Below are 24364 nucleotides of genomic sequence, written 5' to 3' on the forward strand. Positions count from 1 at the left end.
TATTTATATTTATGATTTTAAATTAAATTATTATAAAAATATACTCACTCCATTCTAAACAACAAGACATTCCAAGAATCATACAGAGTTAAAGTATTTTAAATTTAATTAAAATTATAAAAAAATTATAAAGATTTATGGCATCAAATAGATATACTATGAAAATATAATTAATAAAGAATTTAATAGTTCTTTAGTTAATATAATAAATATTGTTATCTTATCATATAATTTTAATCAAATTTGAAATAATTTGACTCTCTAAGATTTTTTTTAACACCTCATAATTTAGGATGGAGTGAGTATTTCATAATTATTCTAATAATATTTATTTAATATTATAGATATTTATATTTGTTTAAATTTATAATTAGTTAAACTTGGTATACTAAAACGTGACATTTCTGTTAGGGACGGTGAGAGTATTATTCCAGCAGCATACTATACTGGTACTAGTTGCCATAAAATCTGTCCCCTTGCGTATCGCTGAGTGGACTTCCTTCAAGAATATTGTAGGTTACCACAAAAACTAGGATTCCAAACATCACGACCTCACACAAAGACCTTCAAAAGAGTAAATTTGCCAAAGCATAGCTGTTCCCTATAGATACACAACCGAGGAGGCGACGAACAGCTAGCCGGACTCAAGTCGACGCCGATACTATGGAGGGCGACGATCGGAGGGCCCCGCTGCTGGGGTCCGGCGCCGACGCCGACGCCGGCGGCCGCCCCCCCTCGCTGCGGCGCCGCGACTCGGCGCGGTCGCTGCGCAGCAGCTTCCTGTCGCGGCTGCCCGACAAGGTGCGCGCCGGGCTCGACCCGGAGCGCCTCGCCGACCTCGACCTCTCCCGCGCCAAAGGCCTATCCCAAGGTAGAAGGTACCAAAAGCTGCGAGCTCTGATCCCTCATCCGGTCGTCGGTCATCCCTCCTACCTTCTCCGGCTCTCCTGCGTGTAGGTGTGAGAGACTACTACGAGAAGCAGTTGGCGACCCTGAGAACCTTCGAGCAGGTGGAGGCGCGCTGCATGCCCGGCGAGTTCGATTCCGATGTCGAGGCCTCCGACTCGGAGGAAACGGAGCAGAAGCAGAGCGAGTTCGCCATGAAGATTTCCAACTACGCCAACATCGTGCTGCTGGTTTTCAAGGTGCGTGAGTTCAGCCGTCGGGTTGAGCAATCGTAGAGTGGAAAATGGATGCATACTGCAGATTACAGAGGGCGAGATTGCGTGCTGTGTTGATCCGTTTCGGCTGCGGGAATCGCAGGTGTATGCTACGATCAGGACGGGGTCCATGGCGATCGCGGCGTCCACGCTTGACTCGCTGCTGGATTTCATGGCCGGGGGTATCCTGTGGTTCACGCACCTTTCCATGAAGAGGGTCAACATTTACAAGTACCCAATTGGGAAGCTGCGTGTTCAGCCCGTTGGGATCATCGTCTTTGCGGCCATCATGGCAACTCTAGGTGTGCCATCTCTGCTTTGGCTCAGCAACAGCCCCATCTCTAATCCCCTGTCAACAAATGTTATCACATTTGCTATCTGTCAAGACAAATGCAATGCGGAAATGTCTGTAGAAATGATGAACATGAATTTCTTCGTCAGGTTTCCAGGTCTTGGTCCAAGCTGTTGAGCAGCTGGTGGAGAACAAGCCTGGCGAGAAGATGACACGGGAGCAGCTGATATGGTTGTACTCCATCATGCTTTCTGCAACTGCTGTGAAACTTGCTCTCTGGCTCTACTGCAAGAGTTCAGGGAATAGTATTGTCCGGGCTTATGCAAAGGTACCCAATACTTCAAAAGCACTCAGTAACTGTGTTGCGCTGTATTAGTAGTTGAGTCCATGATTTAAACTGACATCAAATTGTCATTTAAATTCACCTGTACATGTGTCATTCAGGACCACTATTTTGATGTGATAACCAATGTCGTCGGTCTGGTGGCCGCTGTTCTTGGGGACAAATTCTTGTGGTGGATTGACCCCGTGGGGGCTGTAATACTTGCTGTATATACCATTGTCAACTGGTCCAAAACTGTATTAGAAAATGCAGGTACTTCCAAAACACTTCACATTCTCCCAGTGAATTTTTGTAAGTGTGGTTCACTCACCCCATTTTGGAACACTGAGATGAGATTAGGATAGCCGATTAAATTATGGAAAAAAAAAGTTAATATTTAGAAAAGCCAGCTAAGAGGAAGATGTGGGATTGGTTTTCCTCTCACTGTTGCAAATTACTACTTTGATCATATTTACAGATGTGCATCTGTAGTTCTGCTCTAAGTGCCTGATCAGATTGTGACTAAGCCCTTCTTTGCTTCAGCTACCCTTGTGGGCCAATGTGCTCCTCCGGAGATGCTGCAGATGCTAACGTACCTCGCCATGAAGCACGACCCACGAGTGAGGCGGGTTGACACTGTTAGAGCTTACAGCTTTGGACCTCTCTACTTTGTTGAGGTCAGTTAACAACTTATAGCATTAGAAGAACACTAGCAAACTTCATGCCCCTACCACTCCTCATCTGATCATCTCCTGCTCCGCTGACTGCTACTACTAGTATGGTGGATATTTACAGTATAAATAATCTACTGTTGCAACGCAGGTTGACATTGAACTCTCAGAGGATATGCTGCTGAGAGAGGCGCACACTATCGGTGAATTGCTGCAGGAGAAAATCGAGAAGTTGCCTGAAGTCGAGCGGGCGTTTGTTCATATCGATTTCGAGAGCACTCATAAGCCTGAGCACAAAGTCAGGAGCAGGCTGCCGTCTACTGATCCCTCACAGATTTCCACATGTTTATGGGAGTTACTCCATCCATTCACAAATAAATACACGTCTCGTTTTTAAATATTTTTAAATTTAACAAAATATATATAAAAATATACTAATATTTATCATATAAAATACATATCATTAAGTTGAGTATGAAATATACTTTCATAGTATACTTATTTACAAATACAAGTGTTAATATTATTTGATATATTTCTAGTCAAACTTATTTACAAAAAAGTTTGACTTTTTCAAAATCAAGATGTGCACTTATTTGTGGACGGAGGGAGTAGCTAATAGCGTGATGTTTTTCTTCAATGGTTACATGTAATAATTCCCTTCACCTGTAAAGTAAAATAAGAGCATCATGTATTTCTCAATGGAATAATACAGGATCAACTTTTCCAGTTTACTGATCCTACTCACGCTTCCGCAGTCGAAGATCATAAATCTCCGTTACATTCGCAATGGCATGTAACATCATCAAAGATTGGGTTGGGTCGGGTTGTAATTGCTTCACTACTGGATAAAATCTTACACGCATAACTTAAGAACGCCTGGCAGTGTTCCATAATACAAGTACTCCCAAGTTCGTAGCAGCTACCACATCACGCCCAGCAGGCATACAGATCTAAGACAACCCTCACCAAACCTTTCGGTTTGCTCACTAAAGGCAAGACGATGACCCACAAAATATAGATGTGCTTCATCTTCAGATTCCAGAGGGGGGCGGAGATCCTTCACATTGCTGAAATTAGCTGGCAGCAGCAACCATAGCCGTGCGAGTATCTGTGAAAGCTGAGATCAGTGCGCCCAGCTGCAGTTTATCGTTGCATGCAAAGCTTAGCCTGTATCTGCATACCAAAGACAAAATCCATGAATTATGTTGCTAACAAACAAAATTTTGATACCAGAAAGAGCTATCACAGTTATTCTAACTGATCATAAGCTCAAATGCAAAGTCAAAGAACATCACAGGTCACTATCTAGCTACTGCAATATCTCAAACATTGCAGTGAGCTCTTAAGTAATCGCTTCATGGAAACAAGTAAACAACTATAGCTTCCACTCTCTAAAAGAAGATTTTACACATGTGGGGAACTACTGCATCCAAAGTTTGCTGAATTAAAAAAATGTTCCAGTGTAGAACTGTTGCAAGGGCTAAACTATACATCTATATCAATATGCTGATTTAATGATTCATGACAATTTTAGTTAACAAAGTCCTAATGTTGTTCTTTAGTTAACTATGAGATGTATCAAGTAAATAGTTAGCTTGGCCATACATTGTTAGTCTTCCGTCCATAGCATCCTCAATTTGGGCAATTACCTACCTCCTACACTTTTGTGTGAACCAAAATAACTATTTCTGGCAATCTAGGTAGAATTAGCAACAAAACACAATCATGGAATGAAATGAAGGGTAAGCTAATTCATGTGCACAACGACACAATTCAACTGTAGAAGTATATAAAGGACATACTCGATATCAGCCAAGTTATTGATTAGCTTTACACGAACATCAGATGGCATTTCTATTTTGAACACAAACCTGCACAGAAGACAGAAAATTTAGAACAATGGTACACTAGGTTCAAATTCAATGCTACAGAAGAAAAATTATGAAGAATGATGAGCTAGTAGGCAGCAGGTAGTGCTTACATAGTAACCTCCCGTATGATATCAACCAAGGCCAGACCTTTTCTCATCTTCATGTCAGATATATCTAAACAGATAAGGAAACATACATTTAGACAATGAATCATGAATCATCAGAAGGATCATATTGACAGATGGTAACTAAGAATACGTTTGAAGCTAGTTGAAAATGGTTCATTTAATAGCCAAAATGCTATCCGCTCAATATCATTTGGCATGGGGTTTCCTGTGCAAAGATAGACAGCTTCTTCTGTGATTTGTTGGGATGCCATGTGTGTTGACTGCACATAAAAAAAGGTAAGTCATTGTAATTGGTGTGTTGACTTATAGAACAAAACAATTGATAGAATGAAAAAAAATACTCCATCCCAAAAATTCTAGGTTTGTCCTAAGTCAAACTGTGTTAGGTTCGACCAAATTATAGTAGAAAACATCAACATGTAGGACACCAAATTAGTATACAATGTACTTAATTTGTTTCATAGATGTTAATTGTTTTTTTTATAAACTTGGTCAAAATTAAAATAGTTCGGACAAATCCAAAAGTGGCTAAATTTTGGGACAGAATTAGTATGCTTTATGGTTCATCTCAATGTTGAACCTAGTAATAGATAACACTGAAAGAATGGCATTAGTCAAATACTTGAAGTACACACAACAGTTATGCAAATCAGAATATATGATTTGGTCAGATCTAAAACATCAACAATTTTGTGCCTTGTTTTATCTTGCTCCCACATGCGCAGAACTTCTATATCTTAAAATGACAAGATATCAAAACTCCTGGTCAAAAATAGTTGGGTCAAATGCACAGCATGACAGCAATTAAGGGATAACCTGCAATATGTTCAAAGCCTTCCTCATATCACCATTGCTTAACCGCACTAGGGCTGTCAAGCCACCCTCATCTACACTGAGCCTGCAAGTACATGCAAAAATTAACATTGCAGATAGGATCCTATGCCAGCATAGTATAGCACAATGTGAAGATTGCAAAGCATGATATAACAGAACACAATATAAGTGAGTTCCCAAGTGACACAAAATAACTATTGAGAATTCTTATATAAACTTAGAAGGAAAACAAGTGCTTACCCCTCAGATTTTATTATATGTTGAAGACGCTCTCTAACATGACTTCCGTCTAGTGGAGCAAATCTAAACCTAGTGCACCTTGATTGAAGTGCAGGGATAATTTTGTTGACATGGTTGCAAATGAGTGCAAACCTTGTGCTCCTTGTATACTTCTCAATGACTGCAAGGAGGGGCAGATTAAATAAATGTAAGGAAGAAAATGCACAGCAATATCACAGCAATGAACAAAGTAAAATCTTGACAACAGAAAAACCTCTTCGCAATGCAAATTGTGCATCCTTTGTCATTGCATCTGCTTCATCCAAGAGGACCAACTTAACAGAAGGCCTCGCTCTGTTGAAATTTAAATAGAAGGCAAAAAGGTATTATTCACTGTATTATGACAAACAGATAACTTGATTGTATATCAAATCTGAAAGACTCCTTATCAAAAGGGGGAAAAAAGGTTGCATGACTTGTAATGCATACCCAAAAGAGAGGCTGCGTGCGCCAGCAAAATCCTGGATCTGCTGCCTGACAACATCAATACCACGTTCATCTGATGCATTGAGCTCCAGGATCATGTTGCTATACTGAGACCCATATAGCTTCCTCGCAACAGCCAGAATCGTAGATGTTTTCCCAGTGCCAGGTGGCCCATATAGCAACAAGTGCGGAAGTCTATTCTCATTTGTAAGCCTGTCAACTACAAGAAGAAAATGGCAATCATCAGCTTACCTCATATGCTACAGTCACAACTGGCACAGTCGCAAAGAATTTAGTAGCCAATACTGTAATAACAAGTTATAACTCAGGAATCACACAACATGTGGTGGCAGAGATAGACATAAATTCAGGGCCAAGAGTAACCGACATACATGCTACGAGACACAAAGAATATATAGCATAATAATGCGTTAAGAAAATCACTGTAACATATCGACCAGTCCACACCCCATAGCGTTCACTGAAACCCAAATCTAACAAAACCCCACCCGAATCCCTCCTAAAACCCTAAACCTCGCACCCGGCATCGGACGAGCACAACGGCCGCGGCCACTTACTGGTGTCAACGATGTCGCGGTGGGCGGCGACGTCAGCTAGGGACTGGGGCCGGTACTTCTCGACCCAGGGCGCCGCCCTCCCGCCGGCGGAGAGCGGCGCCTTGCCCTTGGCCGCCGCCCCGGGCGGCGGCGGAGGCGGCGCCGCGGCGTCGATGTCCATGGGAGCGGCGGCGGCGGTTCCCGCCATGGCGGAGCGGAAACCCTAGTGCTGGCAGGCGGGATTGGGGGGGGGGGGGGGAGGGGAGGGGGGGATGGTTGGCGCCAATTCGAAACCCTCTCGCGCTCTAGGACGGCTTGGCGAGTGAGAGAGGTCGGACTTCGGAGTGGTCAGAGGTCAGCGCGCGCCGCGCTGCGGCCGGCGGTAGGCCGGGACTAGGGACTTGTTTAGGCCCTGTTTAGATGGCCGACGAAAATTTTTTAGCTGTCATATCGAATATATCAAAAGAATGTCGGGAGAAGTTTTTAGAAATTAATAAAAAAATAAATTACATAGCTCGTTAGGAAACTGCAAGACAAATCTATTAAGTATAATTAATCTGTTATTAGCATATGTGGGTTACTGTAGCACTTAAGGCTAATCATGGAGTAACTAGGTTTAAAAGATTCGTCTCGCGATTTTCAACCAAACTGTGTAATTAGTTTATTTTTTATGTACATTTAATGTCCCATGCATGTGTCCAAAGATTCGATGGGATGGATGAAAAAATTTTGGGTGGGAAACTAAACAGGGCCTTACTTCTACGCAAAAACCCAAAATTTTTCAAGATTCTTCGTCACATCGAATCTTCAAACGTATACATGGAGTATTAAATATAGACGAAAATAAAAACTAATTATACAGTTTGGTTGAAATTGACAAGACGAATCTTTTGAGTCTAGTTAGTCCATAATTGGACAATAATTACCACAAACAAACGAAAGTGCTACAGTGTCGCGAAATATTTCCCATCAGGAACTAAACAAGGAGTATGGTAGCTCGAAGGAGGCCAAGCTTTTGGGCTCTTCTCCGATCCGAGAGACCTTAGCCCAGCTCATCTTATGGAAAAACAAAAGCCCATGTGAAGCTGTATATGGCGTCTAACGTTGATGGGCTTTTTTTTTTACAGGACTGGTTTCTCCTGGACTGTATTGTATATGTATCCATATGTACTTTTAGTAATAGAAGTTAAGTGCCATTTCTGTAGAATTATTAATTCGGCAATCACGATGCTCATTTCTGTACCTCTAATATCCAATTATGAAAATACCTGTCATGCTCAATGGACGGTTTATAATGGAGTAATAGTACCAAGGCAGGAGTTTTTCCTTTTATTTAGTGGACGATCATCCGGGGAATAGAACAATCAGACAGGAGACCTGAAAGTAGGAGTTAACAGAATAGTAGGGTCTTTTTGGTTTTGGGTGGCATGTGTCAATGTGTGTGGTAGGCTGGTATAGCTCAAGCCCCACACGGTGATTAGCTCAGAAAGCTCCTTTAGTCATCTATCAGCGGCCGAAAGCGCGAGAAAGGAAGTGCCAGGTTCTTGTCTTGTTGCCGAAAGCCAGGACTAAGATTCCACATCTCTACGTCTTGAAATTCTCAATCATCTAGTTCCGGTAAACGGTTGCAAGTTGCAACTGGTGGTTACCTGATGCATGTATGTCAACAACTCTTGTTGGTCTTTTCATCTTTTATCCTCTTCACTCAACAACCTCGATCTTTTAACCACACGCTCTCCATCTTGACGAGACGTCTCAATGCGTCCATTTTGTCTAGTCGTGGTAATAACTTTTGCGCCTTTTTAACGAAAAAAAGTACACATACACGGCATGTTATAAAAAAAGAGCTTCATATTCTTACAAGTCTTTTTCTAGAAAAAATATTCTTAGAAGTGGGGGATCGAATAAAGTCGTTTCCTAGCACCAAAACGTATATAGAACGGCGTATATACTACTACTACTACTATAAAGGAGTATACAGCATTTGACAGATGCAAGAATTTTCTGCCATTTTCTTTATTATTATATTATTCAGTATCTATCATTACATTAAGTAATTACACTTTATACTACTACTGATCACAGTCTGTGTAGATGAACTAACTGACAATCTGTCCATCGAAATAAATCCGCTCTAAATACGTTTAAGTAGTCACGTAGCTACCAGCTAGCAAGTGTGTTTGTCGAAATCACACCGCCTCCACTGCTCTGCTAACAGGAGCATCCTACTAGATGCTAGCTGGTGATTCTTCCCCATCTCCGGCGCGGCGCGCGCGATCGAGCAGCACTGCAGGAAGCTTGTGATGCCGCCTGCAAGGCTTGGACTGAGCTCGATCACCGGCGTTTGACCAGCGGGAACCACAGGTCCTGGAAGCAGGACTGGTAGGAGACGAGGAGCAGGACGAGGGCGAGCGCGAGCGCCACGCCCCACGGCGACGACGACGACGGCCCCTCCCGCTGGTGGTGCTGGCCGCCCCATCCGGCGCCAGCGTACAAGGAGGGCTGGTCCCCGACCAGCAGCGACGAGAGCGCGCCGCCCCGCGGCCGCCGCGACCCGGCCGTGGCCGCCCAGTACTGCACGGCCAGCAGGAGCAGCAGCGGGGACAGCACGACGGCGAACCGGACCTGGTCCACCAGGCTCTCCACCGCGGACTCGTAGCGCGAGTAGAGCGACGTGGCGCCCAGCAGCGCGACGGTGCCCAGGAACACGAGGAGGTGGAACGGCGCCGCCGAGCCGCCGCCGCCGCCGTAGCCCGCGCTCTGGTCGTAGTAGTAGCCGCCGCTCGCCATGCTTAGCTAGCAGTTCGAATCAGTTGTGTTCGTGCACCGTGCGCGCGTGTGGTGTGTCCGTGTGTGTGCCAGTGAGCGTGCCGAGCAGGATGAGAAGGGAGTGGTATATATGGGCAGAGAAGGGGAAGGGGAGTGTGCAGGCACCGAGCTGCGCTTTACTTGGGGCGGGAGGACTCCGCGATGCCTTCGTCAAGGGGTGAACGAGACGCGACATGGAGCCAACCGCGCGGGGACGCGTGCCCTGCCGCCGACGGATGGAGCCGGGCTGGCGGCCGTCACGGTGGCTTGGAATTTAGGAAGCGCGGGCGCGGCGCTCAAGTCCACGGCCACGGGGCGGCAGGCGCCGACCGACCGACGGATGGAAAAAGGCCGTTGGAGGGATGAGTGGTTGATGGCTTGGAAAGCGCTGCTCACACGTCGACGCGAGCGATTGATTCCCAAGCCTGGAGCCGCTCAACTCTGGCCGGCCGTGGTCGGTCTTGAGAGTTGAGAATCACGGGCTCACGGCGGACGTGCGGTGAGAACCTTGGACAGCGTGCGATGAAAAGGATTGCTTGTGTTGTGTTGACCACTTGGTCCGTCCGCTCTGCTCGTGCACATTTTGGACTTCCTGTTCGGCATCAGGGCTGCTGCAACCATCCAGGATATCCACTTGTGTTTTTCGAGGTTTCAGGGATAAAACCCACATCGTATGAATCGCAACAGGACAAGAGTAATGCAATATCAAGAGCCATGATGCCAGGACAAAAAATAAAGACTTGTCTGATTTATTTACGTAGTTGTAGTTGAACACTTGAACTAGTGCCGGGTTTATGGTAATTAAGGTTCCCAGTTTTTTTCTCTCTCTTTTGTTTCGCTGTGTGTTTTTATGTAGAGGTCGGAAGTGGATTCAAGATTATTATATAAATATAAACTCGATGTAATGATCTCAAATTAATAAAATCCTTTCACTGGAAAAAAAATCAGTGGCAGCGTATTTGCATAGTTTATGGTTTATGCTTGACAGCCTTGATGCGTCTTCGATGCATACATATTTTTGGCTTGCGAAACCCAGTAATAAATGCATGCATACGTTTGCCTTGCAGCCTGTTCTCGACAGTATTTGGAGTTGGCTTGCAGAGGAAGAGTAACTGTCTTACAATTCGTTTGGCTGATAAATCATGGCAAAAAGTATTGTTAGTTAATTTATTGTGAAAGAAAAACACTACTAAATAGCTGGTAGATTCTGACTGATAAGCCCAAACAAATCAGAACGTACTTCAAGGATAGGTTAGTCCCGCCCAGAACGTTGCATTGCATAGTCACATAAAAGACCAAAAACAAGCATATACTATTGATGATGTTGAAACGATAGTGTTCTGATACAATAGAACTCACACTTCAGGGCATATTCACATTTGTTATCCTTTCAATATCCAAGACCAGGATGAGCAGACTAATACATGTTAGATAGTTGAGTGAGAGCATCAGAAACCCGTCAGATTTCCAAACACTTGTCCATTGTTTCTTCAAACCCAGATTATGTGCCTGAAGAACCCAAAATGCCGCTCTAGCATCAATAGAAAGCTCTAGGCACAGTCAGGCAAGGCACTACTGGCATATTGATCACGCGGAGAATATACAGAATGAGACACTAATTCATGCTAAGAAACCGAAAACCCAATACGAAGAACTTACATACAGAAAACCCACACGGCCACACCCAAACCAAGCAGATTTATCTTAACTGATGAGGTCACGAGCCATCATTTTTGGCCTCCGGATCCTCATGGTCATAACCCTGGGACTTCTTCAGTTTTGCTACTAGAACCCACATGTTGGCAAGCTCACTTTCCAGGAAGGCTTCCTTCTGCTTTGACTCCTCCACTTTCCTTTGGAGCTCTGCTTCTTTTTGCTCCTTCTCCATAAGCATGGTCTCTAGAGCTTTTTCCCTTTCATGGTTTGCATTCGTGTCCCTTCTGCTAGCTGGCTCGTGTCGCCTGCTCATGCTTTCCCTCCTAGTACCTCTTGGTCCATTGCTAACTCTGCGTGGAGCTGGAGTTGGACTTCTCAGTGATGACAAGTCGGTCGCAAGCTTCTCATTTTGGTTCATCAGTTTGGTCACTTCTTCTGACAACGCTTTCAATTCAACACCAGCAGCTGAAGCCAAGCCTTTTGCATATGTACTTTCCTCCAGTAGCTTTTGATTGCGATCCTCAAGTTGAGCTTTGATTTCAATGAGTTCAGACACCTTTTGCTTCAGCTCATTGATTTCAACTGACTGAAGACCATAGTGCCAATAAGATGAAAAAGTTAGCTACAAAAAAATAAGAATAAAAATAAAAAGGCTACTCCCTCTGTTTTAAATATATGACGTTTATAAGACAAGTTAATTAGTTCACTTTTCACTAATTAGCTTGGCCTACACGTCCTCTGCTTGCAAACTAGGGGATAGACACCGCAATATAGAATGCAAAATTTTCATACGATATTGGGCCTATTTGAACATCACCAATACTAGTAACACCAAATAATGTTTTCATAATCTACTATTTGCAAACTGGTTATCGTTTCACTAAGTGTATGACCACAAAAATGTGGATAAATAAATTCACCACAGGATAGAAGACAACAGAAATTTTCAGTGAAAAAGTGTTTGCTTCTGTTTTATACCTTAGATAAAATTATAGTTTTTATAAGCGTGCAGCCACTGAAACTAACAGCAGCCGAGCAGCGTTCATGGAAGTTTGCATATTTAGTGCTAACAAGTCTTTAGTATTTATGATTAATAATCCTTACATTACATGTATGCTTTGAATATTGAGTGCTAATGAAGCCATATTACAGGCCAACCACAAATACAATGGCTAACTGCAAATTCCTTCTTTTTTTTTTAGTGTAGGGATCCAGTTATTAAGGAAGTGCAAGCTATGTCACAGAAAGCAAACCTGCTGCTGTTTTTGCTGTGGTTCAGAAGAGATCTCTCTTGGCACATTTTGACCAGCATGGTGTTCAACTTCCTGGTTAACTCTATTATTCTGTATCATGCTATTCGACAGCAAATCCTTAGCTTCAAGAGCTTGGGACAGCTGTTCTTTGAGATGAGTAACTTCAGCTTGCAATTCCATGCATTCACTTATCTGATAGCACACAGCAGAAGTAATTCAAAGAAGTGTCATAAATTGACCGTAATCATTTCACCATTCATCTAAAACAATCTCGCACATCTAACCTTCTCATTCAGCTGATCTTGTATCACTCTATTATCTGCAGCCTTCACCTGCAATAAGAAATATCTAATGGTAACCAAACACCAATCGAATGAAAAGACCAAGAAATATAATTGGATTATTGCAATCACACGTTTTTACAATAAAATGAAGTTAAAAAAAAAGGTAATTGATGGGCAGACAAATTCAGAACAATTTGAAAAGCATACTAATTTTCAATTTTGAAAAGGGGAGCCATAGTGATGAAATTTTGAGTGTCTTGTATCAATGAAATGTCAGATATGCAAGCATGCAACATGAACATAGTGATGAAATTTCTTCATAAATCTTAAATTGCTTATGGCATGTCATCAATGCCTCAAAAAAGGTGTTAACTACTGAAATTGAAATTGTTATGCATTTCCCTGCGTGTGACCTAATGAATCAGTTTCAGTCCAGAAGTAGTTGAGCAAGGCAGACTTTGTATCAATACCTCGAGTTCGAAAGATTTCTCATTGAGCTGTTCAAGTAGTTCATGATAAGACTGCAAAAATCAATAAGAACCATCCAATTGTTAAACAGAAATGCTAAGTAAAGAGAGAGCATAAAACCAAAACAAATATAGAACATTACCGGTGAAAGCTCTAGCTTGTCAACCTTTCCTTGAGTTCCTAATGTTGCATGAGCTATCTCTCTCTCCAAAGATGCTATCTGCTGCTGCTTCCCCTTAATTTCATCGGTCTTCTTCTTCATTTCCATCTATGAATACCAAAAATGGTAAAAGGTTACAATATCAAAGAAAGCTTGTAAACGCACACAACACAAGCTAAGACCGTAAGAGAGTACCTGAATCTTCTCATTCTTTGGGCTTCTTCCAGCTTCCTCTGTGAGGCGCTTAAGAGCACTTGTATTAAATGCAACCTCCCCTGCCAAAATTTTCAACTGCTCTCTCAACAAATCAACATGGTCCATCGTTTTTCCACTGGCCTGATACCCCATCACATATTACAGCATGTCAGTAAAGAAATCTATTGAAACAAAAAAAAAATGCATATATATATCTGATCTCATTGGATCCTGAACAGGGCAATGCATCTCAATGTTGACAGTGAGACAATTAACAGTTTAATTTTATGCAATCTATAAACTCCTAAGCCAGTCCAGTAACTGCAAAGACTAGGATCTGCTGATATCTTAACAATCTAATATAGCTATAAAGAACAGTAAATACTATGGCAGTAGAAAAAGTATCCTGACAAATGTCGCATAAATTTAGAACGGTAACTGCCAAGTCGCAATAATTGGCCTTTCCAAGACAAAACTATACTTCTGAACATCTTTTTTCTTCTCTAAACTCAATAGTGATACAGCAATTCTTATTCTTGGAACTGCTATGTACCATCTGATTAAAAGAAACATACCAAAGGAGTTTCTTCGCCATGAATGCTGCCAGAAGGAAATTCTCCATGACCAATGCTAAACAGATCAGCTGATACATTCTCACCAGCTAATGAATTTGATATTCTTGGTTCAGCAGGAAAATTGATGCTTTCCCCAATAGGTGTTGAAGGAGCTGTTGATTTAGTCAAACTGGACTTATCACCTTCTGAACTTGTCAGAATAGAAGCTCCATCACGTTTCTGAAAATCAGTGTAGCACATGTATTTATTGTTTTTCAATTTAAGACCAGGAATCAAAATAGAACTTCTATGGAGCAGCCAAAAAGCTGTGCCTATGGAGTATTGACACACACACACAAGCTGCAATGAAGTGCAAAGCTGGCATACCCGGAGTTTGAACCAGTTAAGAAGTCCTTTCCTATTCTTTTTTTCTTCCTTCGAAGAATCTTCAAGTGATACACCAAACCCTTCGACAGGAAGAAGTAATTCATTGCTTTCATTGTCCATCATTATATCTCGTCTTCTGTACGGAAGGTATGCCAGCTGCAAAATTAGCAGGCAAACTTTAGCAACTCTATGTTTGATTCGTCCATCAATTCCCAAAAGGCATGGACAGAGAAAGTTAATACAGAAGTTAGTTGAATGCTCCCAATGATCATTTCGTAAGTATATATAGACAAACCTCCTCTTCCCCAAAAGAATGTCTTCGTCTTGGTCCAGGATGTGGAGAAAATCTGGAAGTCGGAGTCGCCTTAGTAGAAACCAGTATTAGTTTTGTTAAACGCTGGATCCTTGCAAGCAAAGCAGCTTTAGCTTCCTCCTCTTGTTCCAGTCGAGACTGCAGCTTGACGTTACCATCTTCTAGCTTTTCATATGTTGGAAAAACAATTGTTAGGAGGATTCGAGGGCACTCTGACAACACACACATATGGCATACAGCACTTAAAGAAGGCATAAGACTATCTGAACAAAATTCACTAAAAACACTCCAGTTCATCACATAAGATAAATAGTTAAATTTCCCCAAAAAAGAAATAATTATGCCCAGCATAGTGCCAGAAGCAGATGTTAAACTGAAATAAAACAACATAGCACCTTTTGCTTCCAAAGGATGATATTATCTTCCTCAGTATCTTTCGACGGTGTGCCGGTAATAATACCCATTTTCAGCTGCTCTAGCTCTTCCTTCAATCTCCGAATCTCAGTTTGGTACTTCTTTATTAAAGATTTCTCATCTATAATCTGCAAAACATAAAAACAGATAAGGAGCATATATATCAGAAACAACTGACATCAGGGATAAAATACAACCCAATAATAATTATCAAGTAAATGTCAGGCCTACTTTGTTTTGAGATGCTTGGATCTCAATGCGCTTTGCACGGTGGGCAAATTTTAGTGTATTATGGGTTTCTTCAGAATTACTTGATGCTGGTGTCACTGTGCAAATCAGCTGCAAGGAAAAAAACAGTTATGAAAATATCCTGATAATATTAGCGATTAGTATCCGCCATGCAATCAGCAACTTACTGAAACACGTCCTTGACCACTGAGGGATGACTGAAGTAGTCGTGTTAATTTTGAATCTCGAAATGGAATATGTGTAGCCTTTCCATCAGTCAGTTTTGATATCACCTGAAATGGGGAAAACATGAGCTAGAGCTGACATGCAAAATAAAAAGAGCATTGTTTAACTAGATTCTTGAAGGTAAAAGGGATAATAGCCAATCTTCTTTCATCCAACTTGATTGAAAAAACATCCACCCATGAAGTTAATATTTACCACATAAACATGTGATTTACTGAATCAACGGCACCAGCAAAGTAAATAAACAGGGCCACACATCCATATGGTGGTTGGTTTCCAATATTTCAATTGATTTCATTATGTGAACATTCTAAATTTATGCAAAAGGGTTCATAGCCAGCGCTTGACTCCTGAATAGCACCTCTAGTTCGTAGGTTCAACTCCAGTGGGAGCAAATCTTAGTTCCATATTGTGTACACTGTCTGGGTTCAGGTGGGGGACAATAGCATGGTGACAGAGCCCCAGCCCCCCCCCCCCCCCCCCCCCCCTCTCTTCCAGAGTTTCTTTTTAACATTTCCGATTTATCCATCTGAACTGAACTCATGAAAAATCAAGTCAATTTGGGACCATGATTGGTAGGATGGATAAAACATGAAAGTGGTAATGGTCGGATTCAAATATTGTGATACACAACTAAAATGATGTGTATTATTAGTGAGTCCTACCGTTCCAAGAGTTAGCAAGCTTTTGTTGATATAAGATCCTTCTTTCCGCCGTACTCCAGTTGTTTCCGCCCTTGAGCTCTCTGAACCTGCCAGATCGATGAGGTTCTGCAAATGAGTGACACAATTAAAGAATCAATTTATGCTCTGGCTGCAAGTATCAATAGACGCCGGATGCATAACAAAATAAAATGCACAAATCTACACTAGTATATGTAACTACATGCTAAGGCGGTCATCAACAGTAACAAATAGCAGGAGAGAAACCCACCAGCTGTGAGAAAGTGACAGCTTCCCCTTCATTAGCCTCACCACAAGGGCTGCTCTCTATAGTCTGTCACATAATAAAATGAATCCATAAGCATCATGTTCAGCTCTTTCAATTAAAGCATGCTATTTAGATACAATTGATTATTGAGTTGCATACACCGATCAGCTTAACCCAAAAGATTAAGCTGATGGGAAAAGGTGGATAATTCACTTGTATTTGAATACTCAACCGCACAAGCAGGCGCTCTCAAGCCTCAAACGGTGGAAACAGGAGTAAGCAACAAATATTTTATTTAATTGTGATAGCCAAGATTTTAAACTCAAGACCCCTGGCTCTGAACCATATTAAATTGCATGCACCAACCAGGTTAACCCAAAAACTTAAGTGATGGGGAAATAGGCAATTCACTTATATTTCAACAGTAATGACTAGCAATATGCCAATACAAAACCAAATATGAGATATTTGTTCTTCAAATAGCGGATAGACAAAAACCATTCTGCACATATTGTGCAGCCTCATTACCAATGTGAAAATAGTATGACTTCTGCTACTCAGTAGATTGAAGTTGGTGGATCCAACATGCCTATGCTCTGCAATAAGAATGGACACAATAAATTACTATTTAGTAAATATATGCTGACAAAAATTAGCTCAGTGGAACAAAATAGTAGAATGGTAGCAAGTTAAGAACCACGGGCACTACATTTATAGGATTAGCTACCTACCATCATTATTTTGAAGTTTAGAGGTTAATTTAAACTTGGAAATGGATTAGAATAACTAGTAGCATAATTATTTCTTTTTAGATTTATTCTATGTATTAGGGGTAATTACCATTAAAACCTTAATTTATAATTAGAGATAAGTTCCTTAGGAGTCAAGTCAAATCGTTTCTATAAGAGGGATAGCATTGCATCCATTCAAACCAAGCAAGAAATAATGACCAGTCCATCTCATGACACCGCCTGCACCCATGCTACCACTATGGTCCAACTCCACATATGCTTTAATTCCAATATAACTAATAACACTAGATTTTTTGTTTTGTTTAACTGTTTAAGGAGGTGGCGTGGTTAGAGGCTGACCATTACATTAAGGAGCCTGAGTTCAGAACCAGAACAACATTTAGCAGATGAAGTGGACAGAAAGATAGCGAGTGGATGGAAGAAGCAAAGGAAAGAGTGAAAGACTGACACTGTTTAGAAGTCTTATAATCAGGAGTGTTGCAATATGTGCAACCTGTTTCTACCACTACTTCACAAATCACAACCAGAAGACTAAAGGGTCCAAACAACTTCTTGTATTGGAATCATACAAATAAGTTGCATGTGAAGTATTTCCATGTTAGTAGCATCTTGTTAACATACATTTTTTTTACAATGGCAAACAAGAGGCTCTTTTAGAGTGCCATTTCGCTCACTACACTACTCAACGATTTTTCACCTTTCTAGAGTCTTTATAAAGGTACGCTCAGTCAGTTTCAGAGCTTTCCAGGAGCCCTTTTTCAGGAGCTTGAAAGGAAACTTCCCCTAACGTCACAATTTCAGTAGTTTAGTGTCATGCTGCGAGACCATTTTCCCCATGAAAGTTTAGACCTATCATGAAGATCAACTCTGAAACAGAATCATGTGAAGACATTGTTGGAAATCACCTTCTCCAGCTGCAATAAGGGACAGGGCATGTGCAGGAGATAATACTACTTCCTCCTTGATACCTTCAACAAATGTTCCCTGAGAGTGTTAATGAAGATCAAGGAACTATCAGAAAACTGTGCAAAACAATACATTGCATCCATCATAAATGCTAGGCAATTTTGGGGGTGGATTTTAATTATTCTGCCAATTTGAACTCTTCACAAAAAGGATTATGTTTTCAAGGATCCCTGTTCTAGACTTCAAGTGAAGAATGTACTGTAACATTTAACCTACAAGTATACAAATTTTAAGACACCACAAAATACATGTTTTCAGTATTAAGTTGAAAGACACTATGAATGTGAAACAGCAACTGGAAACCTTTGCATGGCACTACAATGCAGGTATAAATTTTAAGAAAAAAAAATGGCAATAATCATCCACTGGAGAAATCATTTGCTTGTTAGTTTGAAAACTTAGCCACTAGAAAGAGCAAGACTAATGAAGAGAGAGAGAGAGAGAGTGCATATATTAGCACCTGAGGATCCTCTCTAATTCGCAAATTCTGACCAGCAGGATTTAGTAGATCATTGACAACCTACAAAACCAATAAGCCCTTGATTAGAAAAATTCATTTTGTGATATAAACTCTGATTAAGAGTATGTTTATGCAACAAGAAGAGTTACCTCCAATAACAAATATTATGATGATAACAAAAATGATTACAGTGACAAACCTCATTATAAATTTCCAAGTATGACACACGAAGGAGAAACTCGCGATTTGGTGTCTACAAAGACAAAGAAAGCAATGGCAAGTACATAGAGCATTGTCATCATCATCATCATTTCTATGCATATTTCATCATATCATCATACAAGATGGGTGTGTATTTAAAAAATACCTCTTGTATAATGCTAAATGCATCTTTGACAGCCAAAGGTATAATCCCTGGGGATCTTTGGTCTCCCTGGCTCAAAAGAACAAATATATCAAGATACTAAGAAACATTTCAAAATATGAAGAAATGGATGAATTTGTTCAATATTAATCTAGTCAATTATAAAAAAAATGGAAAATAAATGCTGACGTGAAAATAATAGAAAAGAAAGTTGCAAATCATATGCTTCAAAGAACATGATAGAAAGAAAGTTGCATTTTCTTTTCTCGAACTGAGACAGGAGAACTGCGTTTCATATTGTCATTCCATTAAGTGGAGGAAAGTTGCACATGGTCATGCATCACAGTAGTAGAATTTAGTGAGTGGAGCTTTCATTTCCTCTCCTCTTTATGGGGCTGAGAGACTTGGTATAGGAATACAGAAAACTTAGGTAACTGTATGGGAAAGAAAACCTACTCTACCACCAGCTGCAATCACATTTTAGCTACTCACGATATTTACTTCTGAATTCAGGTTGTGCACTACACAGTCCCACAGCAATAGATTAAAAATGAGATAACTAGTGTTTTTAAGACAAACAAAAATATGAAAGCCTGAAGTATTATAAGTTGTCTCACATGCATTGTGTGTGTCTTCCCACTGCTTGTAACACCATATGCAAATATTGTACCTGCAACAGTATGGAAGAAGTTTATCATCTTTTATTTCAGAGAATTAATTAAAGATACATGTGTCCAATCAAACCAAGAATCCATTGTTGCATTCAATGAATGACATGAGAGGATTAAACCCAACTGTAAATGTTGTAAAGATATATAGAAGATACTCCCTCCATTCCAAATTATAAAATGTCTTGGCATTTCTAGATGCATAGGTTTTGCTATGCACTTAGATATACACTATGTCTAGTCTAGATACATAATAAAAGTAATATATTTAGATTCTAGAAAAGACAAGACCTCTTATAATTTCCAACGGAGGAAGTAGCTTATACTGCAGCAGAATATTCAAAAATAAAAAAATAAAAAGGTTGCACTGATCTAAGTATAAGATACTGAAGAAAATATAATCACAAAAACAAAATGTCTTTACCATTTACTCCCTCCATGGCACCGCTAACAACATGTTGAGCTGCAACATCATAAACATGACGGGTCGTAGTAGTTGGTGCAAAAACCCGATCTGGACAACAAATAATATTAGCCTGTATTCAGAATTATAGTTAAAGAGGTGGCAAACTGGTAGCCTAAGAAATGTGCATACTTTCCTTGGTACTCAAGCCCAGATAATAATTTCTACTTGCTGCATGCGGCAACACAAACATGATTCTATTAACTGACTTATATTATAGGAGACATGTGACACCAGTGCTACAAAGTTTTGATTCATAGTTTGGAATAAGTAATTTTGGGGCCCAGACCTGGAAATGGCAAAATTGATTCCTACAAACAGGGAGTATAGCAAAAAAAATGTATATAGTAATTTGAGGTCCTTATACATAAGTCACATTGTCCATTTCAATTGTTTTTTGGAGACTATGGTAACATAACTAATTAACTATGTAGCACCCAGATGCCTCACGAGCTAAAGCATGAACATTAAGGTAAGGTACATTTAAATATGAATGAAACAAGTTGGACTTCCATGAGAAGAACTATTTTTTCCTTAGCCTGAGTACAACCACAAAGTATGACCTAGTCACAATCATATGGAATATGATAAAGCATAGGAGCCCAAGGCACGTAATTCATAACCACAATGCATTGGATGACAAAACTACCATGTCACAATTTGAGTTTCTCACGAATCGATCATCCCTTGTACAACAGGCATTCTAGCAATATCAAGAGGAAATCAAACACTTCAGGAAAACTACACAGATGCTCAAATTTTGAGGCAATAGTTTCCATTGCATGACAACAAAATGTCACAGAGCCCAAGTCTCCTGGTGGATATGGCATGTTCTTTTCAGCCTTTCCTACGAATGTGCTGAATTACAATAATCTCCAAACCTCACCTAAATGGCTCCTGCCTATTTGTAAAACTGATGGGCAGTTATAAGGCAGATTGCATATGCCTGCAGTGAATCTATGCAGCCATTGACTAAAGTAAGGACTAAGGAGTACACAAGAGCCAGAGTAATCCAACTATCCAACCACAAATGAGACGCCAAAACCGCACCCATACCGTAAGCATAGGCGACGCTGGGGTTCTGCTCGCTCCGTACGACCGTGTCACCATCCGCATACCAGGCGACCTCCTCCCCCTGCCGAATCTCCCGCGGGCTTCACAAGCGAATACCAAAAACCAAATCAGTCCACATTTCTTGAATCCAACCGCAATCAAACCAAGCACCGCTCCAGAAGCCAGAGCGAACTGAACCTGAGCGGGCGGAAGCGGACAGTGACGGTGACATTCTCCTTGGGCGCCGGGTCCTCGTCCAACCCGGCGAACAGCGGCGACACGGGCCCGTCGAGCGAGAGCTCCGGCGTGAGCCGCGACGAGGACGTGGTGGTGGTGGTAGTCGACGTCGGCGAGCCCGACTGCGGGGGCTGCTGCTGATGCAGACCCTTCGGCCCCGCCGCCACCGCCGATGCGTGCCCCGCCTTCCGCTGCCGCGACGCCGGGCGCGTCGCCATTGCCCGCACGGCGCGAGATCTAGCAGCACGAGGCACCCGCCATTGGATCCGGTCGCTTTACGCGGGTTTCTCCTAGGGCTTTTCTCCCCCTTTCCGGTTGGGTCACACGCTCGTGGGGTGGCTGTCGCTTCCCCTTTTTTGCTTCCGTCGGAAGCGATGCGCTGCGCGGGGGGTTGCCGCCGCTGCAAGATGTTGTGGAAGAAAAAGATAGGCGAGGCCAACTCCCCTTCTTTTTCCGTTCGCCAACTGGGTAGCGGAGGGAGCGGGACGGGGGGCGTGGGCGCAACGACGCCGACGCGCGGGACCCGACGCTGACAGGTCAACACAGTGGTTAATAGGCGTTGACTCGCAAAGTCGATGGAGTTCAGCAATTATCATGTGCCTGCCGCTCTTGCTAGGGCCTTGTTAAGTTCACCCAAAAACCAAAATCTTTTCAAAATTCTCACATCGAATTTTACATCACATACATAGAGTATTAAATATAGACCAAAATAAAAACTAATTGTACAATTTATCTGTAAATCACGAGATAAATCTTTTAAGCCTAGTCACTCTATGATTGGATAATGTTCGTTAAATAAAAACGAAAATGCTACAGTTCCAAAAACTTTTCAGTTTTCGAAACTAAACAAGGCCTAGTTTTGCTTGCAGGCACTTTATTTGGACTTCATTAGAGGCTGAGGAAAATCGTTTGTCTTTAAAATGCTTTAGTTGAGTTGCTAACTTGATATTATTATTAATCAATCAGTTGTAGCAAGTTCAGTCGCTGGAAACGAAAAGTGCACTATGTTTTTGGTTCGCTTTTGATTGGAGTCCCGTTCGTCTTTAGCGAGCGTTTATTTGAGCTGTACCTTTTGATTTTTCATTTAAAAACTAGCTTTCTAGCTTTTGTCTCCGGCTATTAGTTTTTTAGTATAATATTTTTTAGCTTCTCGGTACATCAAAAGCAAAAAAGTTATCCAACATATATTTTTCAGTTTTTAGTTTATTTTCTTACCTGACAATTTTTCTAGTTTTTAAAAAGGTAGCTCAAATATATTGTGAAATAAGGTTTAATTTTTTTACATAAGACAATCAGTTTTTAGTTTATAACATATATTGTTTGTTTTAGTTTTTAGCTTTTGTGAAATAAGGTTTAATTTTTTTACAGAAGAAAACATTGTTTTTTATTAAAAAACGAAATGTATAAACAAGCTTAAACGCACGCCAACACCGCTAGGGACACCAACATACAGATAAGATAAACTCCTGGTTCGAACCGTACCAGAGAACAATGCAGCAACACTATTCTTAATTCACTTTCAGAAAAAAATTTGCAGTCATCTTGTCGTCAAAATATCTGGCGTCACCTTCCTTTGCCATCTTTTTAGGAAAGAGAAAATATTGTAGAAAATCTCATTGAAAGGTCTAGAAGACTTCTTCGTGTCATAAGTTTGACTCGATTTGTAGAAAAATACGTGCAATATTTATATCTTTAAATAAATTTATTAAAAATCTAGATTCAAAGATATTTCCAATAATATTAATTATGTGTCATAAATATTATTATTTTTAAATATATATTTTGTTAAAGTTATTTCTCGAAAAACACAAATGACAGCTATTTTAGAACTGGGAGTACGTTTCAAATTATAAACATTTTGATTTTTAAAAGTTAAAATATCTTATAATTTGCAACTTAGAGAGTACTAGCTTAGTAAACACGTTAGGGCGAAGTAATATTATTTAGTGGATTGCTAAGATCTTATGACACGTACGAGCCTGTTCGTTGTCTTAAAAAATCATGGTTGAAAGTATTGTTCACTGTTTTATTATGAGAGAAAAACACAAGCAAACGAAGTCAAATTAACTATGGCGTAATAGTATGTTTAAAAAAATAATAACAAACATTACTGCTCGCGTATCTGACTTTGCGTCTATATCCTCTTATTGAGGCCTTGTTTAGTTGGATAAGTGATTTTTTTCATATTGTAACATTTTTATTTGTATTTAGTAATTATTATTCAATTTAGCTTAACTAGACTAAAAAAATTTATCTCGCGGTTTATAGATAAACTATACAATTAGTTATTTTTTATTTTTATCTATATTTAATGCTTCATGTATTTATCGTAAGTGATGTGACCAAGAATCTTAGAAAAAATGGCTTTTAGGAACCAAAGAGGCCTGAACCAAAGCCCGGGCGCACTGACCTGACCCAGCGACAAACGAATGTGTCCCTTGCCACGCCACGCCACGCTACACGGCAGCTTAAAATATGCAAACTGCCGGGGTCCGTGAAAACGGACACACCAGCGAACAGTTTACCAAAGCACGTCTGCCTGCCTCCACAGGATGCGATGCGATCGCGAAGCATGCGCGACAGGTTAGTTGTGCGTTGCCAGGCGCTACCGATCGATCTCCTGTCGCCATCTGCGTCGTCGCCGTGCTTGCTCCGCCTGCGACGTGCGGAGCCGGCCAGCCAGGGGCGCCCGGGACCCTCTGCCAAGCGGGGGCGGATCCGCGCTGCCCGGTCCGCGCCAGCGACAGCACACGCACGGCCCGGCGGGGAAAAGCCGCCACCGCCGCAGCGGCCGCGTCGGGGCCCGCGGGATCCGCGCGCGCCAGGTCGTTTTCCAACAGCAATGCGCCTCGGCCACTTCCTCCCTTCCTTCCCGGGCCGCCGGGACCGCGCGCCCCCTGCCCCGAGCCACGCGCCACGAGCCGAACCATGCGTCCATACGGCGGCATCTCACTCGCGTACG

General features: G+C 41.4%; 4 protein-coding genes across 5 annotated transcripts; 1 reads left to right on the forward strand and 3 right to left on the reverse strand.

Moving 5' to 3' along the window:
- On the forward strand, positions 533 to 3174 carry LOC8081925 (metal tolerance protein 3). 2 transcript variants are annotated; one of them, XM_002452859.2, is made up of 7 exons: positions 533 to 871; positions 958 to 1145; positions 1264 to 1462; positions 1602 to 1780; positions 1897 to 2047; positions 2318 to 2451; positions 2597 to 3174. In XM_002452859.2, the coding sequence occupies exons 1-7, from the start codon at positions 664 to 666 to the stop codon at positions 2840 to 2842; spliced, it is 1305 nt and encodes a 434-aa protein (XP_002452904.2). In that variant the 5' UTR covers positions 533 to 663; the 3' UTR covers positions 2843 to 3174. The 2 variants fall into 2 exon arrangements, with proteins under 2 accessions (XP_002452904.2, XP_021315810.1); XM_021460135.1 differs by having other exon boundaries at positions 813 to 878.
- On the reverse strand, positions 3243 to 6789 carry LOC8078394 (replication factor C subunit 3). Its single transcript, XM_002454596.2, has 9 exons — positions 6565 to 6789; positions 5990 to 6206; positions 5775 to 5854; positions 5522 to 5681; positions 5264 to 5345; positions 4578 to 4707; positions 4430 to 4493; positions 4251 to 4319; positions 3243 to 3621 (listed from the first exon to the last, which is right to left on the reverse strand). Exons 1-9 carry the CDS (start codon positions 6749 to 6751, stop codon positions 3522 to 3524), a joined length of 1089 nt encoding a protein of 362 aa, XP_002454641.1. The 5' UTR covers positions 6752 to 6789; the 3' UTR covers positions 3243 to 3521.
- On the reverse strand, positions 8469 to 9529 carry LOC8081926. The gene has a single exon (XM_002454597.2). It carries the CDS (start codon positions 9331 to 9333, stop codon positions 8878 to 8880), a length of 456 nt encoding a protein of 151 aa, XP_002454642.1. The 5' UTR covers positions 9334 to 9529; the 3' UTR covers positions 8469 to 8877.
- LOC8081927 (kinesin-like protein KIN-7D, chloroplastic) lies at positions 10642 to 21823 on the reverse strand. Its single transcript, XM_021459319.1, has 23 exons — positions 21364 to 21823; positions 21169 to 21266; positions 20074 to 20163; positions 19599 to 19651; positions 18985 to 19050; positions 18817 to 18870; positions 18618 to 18677; positions 18097 to 18175; positions 16968 to 17035; positions 16443 to 16505; positions 16175 to 16279; positions 15452 to 15556; positions 15267 to 15374; positions 15017 to 15163; positions 14604 to 14786; positions 14309 to 14464; positions 13943 to 14161; positions 13368 to 13508; positions 13155 to 13280; positions 13015 to 13065; positions 12545 to 12592; positions 12261 to 12452; positions 10642 to 11593 (listed from the first exon to the last, which is right to left on the reverse strand). Exons 1-23 carry the CDS (start codon positions 21618 to 21620, stop codon positions 11069 to 11071), a joined length of 2994 nt encoding a protein of 997 aa, XP_021314994.1. The 5' UTR covers positions 21621 to 21823; the 3' UTR covers positions 10642 to 11068.

The sequence above is a fragment of the Sorghum bicolor genome, chromosome 4 (assembly GCF_000003195.3).
Source record: "Sorghum bicolor cultivar BTx623 chromosome 4, Sorghum_bicolor_NCBIv3, whole genome shotgun sequence".
Lineage (NCBI taxonomy): Eukaryota > Viridiplantae > Streptophyta > Magnoliopsida > Poales > Poaceae > Sorghum > Sorghum bicolor.

Coding starts and splice junctions, on each gene's coding strand:
- LOC8081926 (XM_002454597.2), bottom strand. CDS start 9,333: ATGGCGAGCGGCGGCTACTACTACGACCAGAGCGCGGGCTACGGCGGC.
- LOC8081927 (XM_021459319.1), bottom strand. CDS start 21,620: ATGGCGACGCGCCCGGCGTCGCGGCAGCGGAAGGCGGGGCACGCATCG. Junction 19,051..19,598: donor GGAAGACACACACAATGCAT/GTGAGACAACTT, acceptor CTTTTGAGCCAG/GGAGACCAAAGATCCCCAGG. Junction 18,678..18,816: donor ACTTGGAAATTTATAATGAG/GTTTGTCACTGT, acceptor TTGGTTTTGTAG/GTTGTCAATGATCTACTAAA.
- LOC8078394 (XM_002454596.2), bottom strand. CDS start 6,751: ATGGCGGGAACCGCCGCCGCCGCTCCCATGGACATCGACGCCGCGGCG. Junction 5,855..5,989: donor GCACGCAGCCTCTCTTTTGG/GTATGCATTACA, acceptor AAATTTCAACAG/AGCGAGGCCTTCTGTTAAGT. Junction 4,494..4,577: donor ATTTTCAACTAGCTTCAAAC/GTATTCTTAGTT, acceptor TTATCTGTTTAG/ATATATCTGACATGAAGATG.
- LOC8081925 (XM_002452859.2), top strand. CDS start 664: ATGGAGGGCGACGATCGGAGGGCCCCGCTGCTGGGGTCCGGCGCCGAC. Junction 1,463..1,601: donor GGCCATCATGGCAACTCTAG/GTGTGCCATCTC, acceptor TTTCTTCGTCAG/GTTTCCAGGTCTTGGTCCAA. Junction 2,452..2,596: donor GACCTCTCTACTTTGTTGAG/GTCAGTTAACAA, acceptor GTTGCAACGCAG/GTTGACATTGAACTCTCAGA.